Here is a 9603-nt window from a genome sequence, read left to right as displayed (position 1 = left end):
TAGTGGTGAAACAGAAGAGTCGTCTGTTCTTTTGAGTTTTGATGTGTCTTTGTCCTACAAAGCGATGTTAGGATATATAAGTTATCCTGTGTGAGCTTTTGTGCCGAATACATTACGTTGTTACAGGTGTCAAGCTTATCGGCAGACTCAGTAGCCTCGGTTTTTCTAATGACTGCCTTGCCTGGTTCACCAACTACTTTGCAGACAGAGCTCAGTGTGTCAAATCGGAGGGCATGCTGTCCGGTCCTCTGGCAGTCTCTATGGGGTACCTCAGGGTTCAATTCTCGGGCCGACTCTTTTCTCTGTATATATCAATGATGTTGCTCTTGCTGCGGGCGATTCCCTGATCCACCTCTACGCAGACGACACCATTCTGTATACTTCTGGCCCTTCCTTGGACATTGTGCTATCTAACCTCCAAACGAGCTTCAATGCCATACAACACTCCTTCCGTGGCCTCCAACTGCTCTTAAACGCTAGTTAAACCAGATGCATGCTTTTCAACCGTTCGCTGCCTGCACCCGCACGCCGACTAGCATCACCACCCTGGACGGTTCCGACCTAGAATATGTGGACATCTATAAGTACCTAGGTGTCTGGCTAGACTGCAAACTCTCCTTCCAGACTCATATCAAACATCTCCAATCCAAAATCAAATCTAGAGTCGGCTTTCTATTTCGCAACAAAGCCTCTTCACTCACGCCGCCAAACTTACCCTAGTAAAACTGACTATCCTACCGATCCTCGACTTCGGCGATGTCATCTACAAAATAGCTTCCAATACTCTACTCAGCAAACTGGATGCAGTTTATCACAGTGCCATCCTTTTGTTACTAAAGCACCTTATACGACCCACCACTGCGACCTGTATGCCCTAGTCGGCTGACCCTCGCTACATGTTCGTCGTCAGACCCACTGGCTCCAGGTCATCTACAAGGCTATGCTAGGTAAAGTGCCGCCTTATCTCAGTTCACTGGTCACGATGGCTACACCCACCCGTACACGCGCTCCAGCAGGTGTATCTCACTGATCATCCCTAAAGCCAAAACCTCATTTGGACGCCTTTCCTTCCAGTTCTCTGCTGCCTGCGACTGGAACGAATTGCAAAAATCTCTGAAGTTGGAGACTTTTATCTCCCTCAACAACTTTAAACATCTGCTATCCAAGCAGCTAACCGATCGCTGCAGCTGTACTAGTCCATCGGTATATAGCCCACCCAATTACCTACCTCACCCCCATACTGCTTTTATTTATTTTTCTGCTTTTTGCACACCAGTATCTCTACTTGCACATGATCATCTGATGATTTATCACTCCAGTGTTAATCTGCTAAATTGTAATTATTCGATTTATTGCCTACCTCCTCATGCCTTTTGCACACATTGTATATAGATTCTCTTTTTTTCTACCATGTTATTGACTTGTTTATTGTTTACTCCATGTGAACTCTGTGTTGTTGTCTGTTCACACTGCTATGCTTTATCTTGGCCAGGTCGCAGTTGCAAATGAGAACTTGTTCTCAACTAGCCTACCTGGTTAAATAAAGGTGAAATAAAAAAATTGAAAAATAAATGGGCATGTGGGCAGGTGTGTAGGAGGTGTGAGAAGTGTGCAGAAGTGCATGAGAAAGGAATGTGTAGCATTGGGGAAAGTAGTGGTATGTGTAAACTGTAGGGGAGCCCATGGGGATGCGAGAGAGGCAGGTTTAGGTTTCCAGATTTAGAGTAGTGAGGAAGTTGCCATATGCTGAGGCAGTGAAGAAAGTAGAGGAAGATGGGTCAAGGGGGAGGGATCCTGAGAGAAGTGGTGGGAGTAGTAGATCTGTCCCAGTACAGAGGGATAAACCAACAGTAAAATTTGATTTTTAGCATTTATAGCAATGGTTGTCAACTATACTGCWGGGATGTCGCAGAAAATTTAGTTTGTGGTGGCAGCTGCAGAGAGGTATTTGGGTGTGTGGGACTTGACGTCAACAGGGTGTGTTAAGTGGCGGTGTCCCATCCTTTCAGGCTGTCGGCCTGAAGTATATTATTTTATTTAACTAGGCGAGTCAGTTAAGAACAAATTCTTATTTTTCTCACAACGGCCTTCCCCGGCCAAACCCTAACGACACTGGGCTAATTGTGTGCTGCCCTATGGGGCTCCCAATCATTGCCAGTTGTGATACAGCCTGGAATCAAACCAGGGTCTGTTGCACCTCTAGCACTGAGATGCTGTGCCTTAGACCACTGCGCCACTCAGGAGCCCTAAAGTAGGGCTAAATAGATTCAAATAGTGGAGTAGGGTGATGTTATTTTTTATTATTATAATTTTTGGTGTGAATGTAGTGTTAGATGGTATGGTATTTTTTGTTGTTGTTTTTTTTCAAGCAAAGTATAAGGGAATTGTACTCCAGTCTAGTAGGTGGCGGTAATGCACCATTTATTGGATGCCAACCGCCGTTAAACTTCATCGAAGAAGAAACACATGGTTGACGCTTATGTCAGGGAGCTTGTGTAAAAGGGGTGGAGATTTGTATAACTATTATTTCATTGTATTCACAGGAATGTCCCTGTATTGATGTGTAATATTGTTATTATTGTTGCAAAAAATAAAACAATTTTAAAAAACACTGCCGGAAGAAGGAAATGTGACGTAGAAAACGGTTTCCACTAGATTGCACAGCCACAAAATMMACTATATCATAAAAACMTAATTTAAGGTTAGGCATAAGGATAGCAGTGTGATTAAGGTTAACGTTGGCGTTAGGTTTAAAATGATATTTAAACAAGATACTTTTTAGAAATGGGCGGGGTTTATGACTTTGTGGCTGTGGTAACTAGTGACGACAGTAGAAAGCTCGAGATTCAACATGGCCACTTACATGATAATGCTGGGTGCTTGTAAGCAGACTTCTAAAAACGGCGCAATCTTGTCGAGAAATTACCCCAATATGTTTAAAACAGGGACCGTGCGATCTCTCGTTAGCGAGTCATCTAACTGGACTGGAATGGTGGCCAAAAGGTCTTATTCTACAAACGGTACGCTTAGGAAAACATTATGCAACGCCCGCTCTGGTAACGTTGTTACATCAATGACAGGAGCCGGGAGGCTAGCGAAGCTCAACCGATGGACAAGGGTCACTGGGTTTTTTTCTGGGGAAAGAGCGATTCTCGGCTGCGGGGCTTCGGCCAGCTACAACCAGATAAGATTGTTTGGCAACCGAGGCAGCGACGCAGGCTTCTCAGGGGAAGACGGCTCGGAGAGCAGCGGGTCTGGGGGAGACGAGTCCGGGGGAGATGGAGGAACACCGTACAACTCCCCCCAGATGACAGCTCTCACCCCCATGCTGGTCCCTGAAGTGTTCCCCAACGTACCACTGATCGCGGTCAGTAGGAACCCGGTTTTCCCAAGGTTCATCAAAATTATCGAGGTAAGCAGCGCCGACTCATTAGACACAGAGGTCTCCCAAGGACACATCTGGATGATGCAATATTCAGAATTTAAAAATTCACTTATTTTGAATGACTAGTATCTCTACCAGTGTGTCAACTTAAAGTTGCAATACTTAACTTTTTGGGCGACATGACAAAACGCACATAGAAATAGGAGTTATAAATCTGTCATTCTCATTTAAAGCAATTCTGAGATGGCTCTGTTCTATGCTATTTCAATGATTCCTGTTTTAAGTTTAGTTTTTTTGCTTTTGTACACAAGCTTCAAACAGCTGAAAATACTATATTTTTGTTTATATAAAATATATTCCACAGCGGTTTAGATGGTACAATGATTCTCTACACTATACTTGCTTGTTTTGCCACATAAACTGAAATTAGGCAAAATATTAGAATTTAAGCAACAAGGAATTGGCAGAGCGATTTCTACATAGTGGGTCTTCCATTTTAGTGCCTCCAGTATAGGTGTTACATGGAATTGCAMCATATTCAACACGAGTACTGTATGTGGTCAGCGTTGCTGCAGATCTTTTCGGTCTAACATCTTTTTTTTAGGGAATCATTTTCTTTGTTTTTGTTAATGCAGTAGTTCCATTTTCTAACATCTTGTTGTTGTGCAASTAAGCTAATCATTACACATGTTGGGTGGTGTGTTTCATTTGTAGGTGAAGAACAAAGGGCTTATGGATCTTCTGAGGAGAAAAGTCCGACTTGCCCAACCGTACGCTGGAGTGTTCCTGAAGAAAGACGATGCGTAAGGGACATCTTTCTTCAACTGTAAACGCTAGGACTGTGATGATAGCATTATAGKWATAATGTTTTTTTKCATGTCAAAAATGAAAACATGAAGCAGACAACTCTTTGGTCCTTTAAAAACCTGCTGTATGTAACATATTGTGTGCTGTAGTTTGGAAAATAAATAKATGTGACTCYGGATGACAACATAATGATGTTTGTTTCCAACATTAGGGCTGTTTTCCTYAAGAAGTTAAATCTGTTTTGTTTCCTTGCAACAATACTAAGGAGTATCGCGATACTGGTATCGTCCTGGATCTAGTACTTGCCCTTTAGACAGATCCTACTGTATTCTCTCTGTTGARYTTCTCTCTCTCTCTTCTCTTCTCTCTCTGGGGTTCTTAAGTAATGAGACTGATGTGGTGGAGAGTCTGGATGCTATCTACAACACAGGAACTTTTGTACAGATCCATGAGATGCAGGACCTTGGTGACAAGCTGAGGATGATTGTTATGGGCCACAGAAGGTAGGGGTGGGGAAAAAAACAACACTTACTCTGCATGTTATCTTTTTGATATTTCATCTGTACAGTATGTGTCAGTGCCCATTGGAAACGTACGCACTGTACGAAATACTCCTTTCTCTCTGGTAGAATCCGCATCACCAAGCAGATGGAGGTGGAGCCGGATGAGCCTGCCTCTGCTGCCTCTGCTGCCTCTGAGTCTGCCTCTGTCACTGAACCAGGGAGCCAGCCCAATGTCTCACGCCGGAAGCCCAAGAGAAAAGAGCGTAAAGAGCCAGCCATCTTGGCCGAAACAATGGAGGAGAAGGTGCAGGAGGCAGACCTGATAGTAGAGGCGCTCCCGCTGCCCTCCTCTGATATCCTTATGGTGGAGGTAGACAACGTGGTGCACCAACAGTTTGAGGTCTCAGAGGAAGTCAAGGTAGGCATTTGGATGATACAGTGCCTTCGGGAAATATTCAGACCCACTTAACTTTTATCACATTTTGTTACGTTACATTCTTATTCTAAAATTGATTAAATATACTTTTTTCTCATCAATCAATTCACAATATCCCATAATGACAAAGCAAAAACAGATTTGTTGATTATAATTTTTTTAGATATATATATTTTTTTAAACGGATACCTTATTTACGTAAGTATTCAGACCCTTTGCTATGAGACTCTAAATTGAGCTCAGGTGCATCCTGTTTCCATTGGTCATCGTTGATGTTACTACAACGTGATTGGAGTCCACCTGTGGTACATTCAATTGATTGGACATGATTTGGAAAGGCACACACCTGTCTATATAAGGTCCCACAMTTGACAGTGGATGTCAGAGCAAAAATCAAGCCATGAGGTTGAAGCAATTGTCCGTAGAGCTCCGAGACAGATCTGGGGAAGGGTACCAAAACATTTCTGCAGCATTGAAGGTCCCCAAGAACACAGTGGCCTCCATCATTCTTAAATGGAAGAAGTTTGGAACCACCAAGACTCTTCCTAGAGCTGGTCGCCTGGCCAAACTGAACAATCGGGGGAGAAGGGCCTTGGTCAGAGAGGTGACCAAGAACTCGATTGTCACTCTGACAAAACTCCAGAGTTCCTCTGTGGAGATGGGAGAAACTTACGTAAGGACAACCATCTCTGCAGAACTCCACCAATCAGGCCTTTATGGTAGAGTGGCCAGATGGAAGCCACTCCTCAGTAAAAGGCACCTGACAGCCCACTTGGAGTTTGCCAAAAGGCACCTAAAGACTCTCAGACCATGAGGAACAAGATTATCTGGTCTGATAAAACCAAGATTGAACTTTTTGGCCTAAATGTCAAACGTAATGTCTGCAGGAAACCTGGCACCATCCCTACGGTGAAGCATGGTGGTGGCAGCGTCATGCTGTGGGAATGTGCTCGTATTTCTTGGCCCAAGCAAGTCTCTTCTTTATTATTGGTGTTCTATAGTAGAGGTTTCTTTGCAGCAATTTGACCATGAAGGCCTGATTCACGCAGTCTCCTCTGAACAGTTGATGTTGAGATGTGTCTGTTATTTAAACTCTGTAGCATTTATTTGGGCTGCAATTTCTGACGCTGGTAACTAATGAACTTATCCTCTGCAGCAGAGGTAACTCTGGGTCTTTCTTTCCTGTGGCGGTCCTTATGATAGCCAGTTTCATCATAGCGCTTGATGGTTTTTGCGACTGCACTTAAAGAAACTTACGAAGTTCTTGACTTTTCCCAGAATGACTGACCTTCATATCTTCAAGTAATGATGGACTGTCGTTTCTCTTTGCTTATTATGGGAAGAACAGCTCAAATATGGACTTGGTCTTTTACCGAAGAGGGCTATCTTCTGTATACCAACCCTACCATGTCACAACACAACTGATTGACTCAAATGCATTAACAGGGAAAGAAATTCCASAAATTGACTTTTAACAAGGCACCCCTGTTAATTGAAATGCATTCCAGGTGCCTARCTCATGAAGCTGGTTGAGAGAATGTCAAGAGTGTGAAAAGCTGTTATGAAGGCAACGGGTGGCTACTTTGGAGAATCTCAAATATTATTTGGATTTGTAGTAACCAAAAAAAAGTGTTAATCATGATTCCATATGTGTTATTTCATCGTTTTGATGTTTTCCCTGTTATTCTACAATGTAGAAAATAGTTTAAAATAAAGGGAAAAACCCTGTAATGAGTAGGTGTGTCCACACTTTTGACRGGTACWGTATGTAATTAATWTATAAGTRTGAAAATGGTTGTAGCAACTGCGGATTGCCCTTTTAACCACACATCGTAGCGTGATTCCTGTGTAGCAGTTGGTTTGTTTTATGTTTAAATTTGAATATTTTCTTTTTAATAAGTGCGTTTTACTTTGTTTGAAGGCCCTGACGGCAGAGATCGTGAAGACCATCCGTGACATCATCGCCCTTAATCCACTTTACAGGTAATGACATCCTTTCTTTACAAATACATAATTGTCGTTCAAAATACCTAGGGAAAGTGATGTCTCTTCCAATGTCTAGATGGCGGTAATTATGAATGCAGCAGTAGTCCAGATCTCTTATGTTTATTTTTTTTTGAATGACTGTGAATGTTACTGACTTTTAATTATTTTTAAAGGTTTTACTTCAAATGCCCACACYTGTTTCAGCCTCCTCCCTTTTTTTGGGGGGATGCATGAGAGTGTCTGTCAAATGACTAACATGTAATTGTATCTGTGTGTATCTATGCACGCAGAGAGTCTGTTCTTCAGATGATGCAGGCTGGGCAGAGAGTAGTGGACAACCCCATCTATCTGAGTGACATGGGAGCCGCTCTCACAGGGGCCGAGTCACACGAGCTGCAGGACGTACTGGAAGAGACCAATGTAAGTGGACAGSGATTGTCCTCACTAACAAACAGGATCAGTTCTTTACAATTTTATTTTATTTGGCCTTTTCTCTCCATGGATGTTCAAACTAAAAATAAGAGATTACCCATACGTACATGTAGATTGTCAATATAATATTCTTTGTGCTTTAAAAAAAAAATATATATATATATTTTTTCCAATAACTTTAACGCACTCCTCAGATTCCCAAACGTCTCTACAAGGCTTTATCACTTCTGAAGAAAGAYTACGAGCTGAGTAAGCTGCAGCAGCGCCTCGGCAGGGAGGTAAAGTGACGTCTTCCTCTTTAGCCAATTTGGAGATGTACAGTACCTCTTCAAAACCATTTTTTGTTCTTCATCACCTCAGGCTCTTTGACACATTTTACAGTAAAATAGTAACCTAAATGAATGGCGAAGATGGTCCGGACAGGCACCAATCCAATATGACGACTTTGCCATTCCTAGCACAGAAAAAAAAAATATATGAAAATATTTGATATAATGATTGTGATGTATTATTCTCTGTCAGGTGGAGGAGAAGATCAAGTTGACCCACAGGAAGTACCTGCTCCAGGAGCAGCTTAAGATCATTAAGAAGGAGCTGGGCCTGGAGAAGGAGGACAAGGATGCCATCGAGGAGAAGTTCAGGGAGAGACTGAAGGAGCGCACCGTGCCCCAACACATCATGGACGTCATCAACGAGGAGCTAAACAAACTRGGCCTGCTGGATAACCACTCCTCAGAGTTCAYGTCAGTCCCTGAACCCCAAATCAACCCCTAGTCCATCCCTGCCCCTGGATGTGGAGATCTGAGTGGATTGGATAGGTGTACTGTAAGCAATATGGCGACAATTCCACCTGGCCTATCAGAGGGCAAAATAGAGCTACCACCATACTGCTTAAACCTATCCAATCCTCACAGATCTATATGTACGTGCTATGTGGGTAGGGGCTAGGGGTTGATTTGGGAATCAGGGACTGACCTCAGCATCTGCCTCACCTTTGAACTATCACTCAAAGAGCATATTTTTTGTTGTTACATCTGTCCTATTTTATACAAACTAAATTTTAAAAAACAACTATTGAACAAGTACGTATTTAACATGACTCTTCTATTAAACTGTTGGTTCTGTGTGCAGTGTGACCAGGAACTATCTGGACTGGCTGACCTCGATGCCCTGGGGAACTAATAGTGAGGAGAACCTGGAACTCAAACGGGCCAAAGAGGTGCTGGAGGAAGACCATTATGGGATGGACGATGTCAAGAAACGCATTCTGGTGAGAGAATTGTACAGCGGGATCACCGTGGTTACCATCTGACAGTGATTGACGGTTAGACTTGTGGATGTGAAAAATCTAATCTGTTGGCTGAATATTACCTTAAGTAATGAAAGTTACCTCTTGACCTCACCTTTCTTCCTCTCTTTCTTCCTACAGGAGTTTATTGCGGTAAGTCAGCTGAGAGGCTCGACCCAGGGAAAGATCCTGTGTTTCTATGGTCCTCCTGGTGTGGGAAAGACCAGTATCGCCCGCTCCATCGCCAGAGCACTCAACCGAGAGTATTTCCGCTTCAGTGTTGGTGGTATGACTGATGTCGCTGAAATCAAAGGCCACAGGTATAAGATACTACTTAACTACTGTTCATTGCTCAATAAAACAATTCRMWCAGAATTCTAATTCTATACAATCCAAAGTTGAGAGTAACTTTTATTTACTGTACTTTTGTGTTGTGTGTTTTCAGGAGAACGTATGTGGGAGCCATGCCTGGAAAGATCATTCAATGCCTCAAGAAGACAAAGACCGAAAACCCACTGGTCCTTATTGATGAGGTGAATAATACATGCTATGTAGTCAACTCTAGCTCTATTTGGCTGACAGAAATGTAATTTAATGCGTTTTGTTTGTATTATTGGTGAAGGAGGTGATTGACTGTTCTGCCTTTTTTATTCTTCCAGGTTGACAAGATAGGTCGTGGTTACCAAGGCGACCCGTCCTCAGCTCTGCTGGAGCTTTTGGACCCGGAGCAGAACTTCAACTTCCTGGATCACTACCTGGATGTGCC

At 42.9% G+C, this 9603-nt stretch overlaps 1 protein-coding gene across 1 annotated transcript in view; it reads left to right on the top strand.

Moving 5' to 3' along the window:
- Window positions 1-2827: 2827 nt before the first annotated feature.
- LOC111975733 (lon protease homolog, mitochondrial-like) overlaps window positions 2828-9603 on the top strand; it is a 15128-nt gene continuing 8352 nt past the window's right edge. The window contains 12 exon segments of the mRNA XM_024004283.2: window positions 2828-3412; window positions 4100-4188; window positions 4576-4695; window positions 4822-5113; window positions 7053-7114; window positions 7408-7537; window positions 7744-7827; window positions 8072-8292; window positions 8681-8819; window positions 8979-9157; window positions 9283-9370; window positions 9497-9603. Of these exon segments, the coding sequence (XP_023860051.1) occupies window positions 2852-3412; window positions 4100-4188; window positions 4576-4695; window positions 4822-5113; window positions 7053-7114; window positions 7408-7537; window positions 7744-7827; window positions 8072-8292; window positions 8681-8819; window positions 8979-9157; window positions 9283-9370; window positions 9497-9603 (2072 nt within the window). The 5' untranslated portion in view covers window positions 2828-2851.

Source organism: Salvelinus sp. IW2-2015, linkage group LG16 (assembly GCF_002910315.2).
Source record: "Salvelinus sp. IW2-2015 linkage group LG16, ASM291031v2, whole genome shotgun sequence".
Taxonomy (NCBI): Eukaryota; Metazoa; Chordata; class Actinopteri; order Salmoniformes; family Salmonidae; genus Salvelinus; species Salvelinus sp. IW2-2015.
This window is presented reverse-complemented; position numbering and strand designations above follow the sequence as displayed.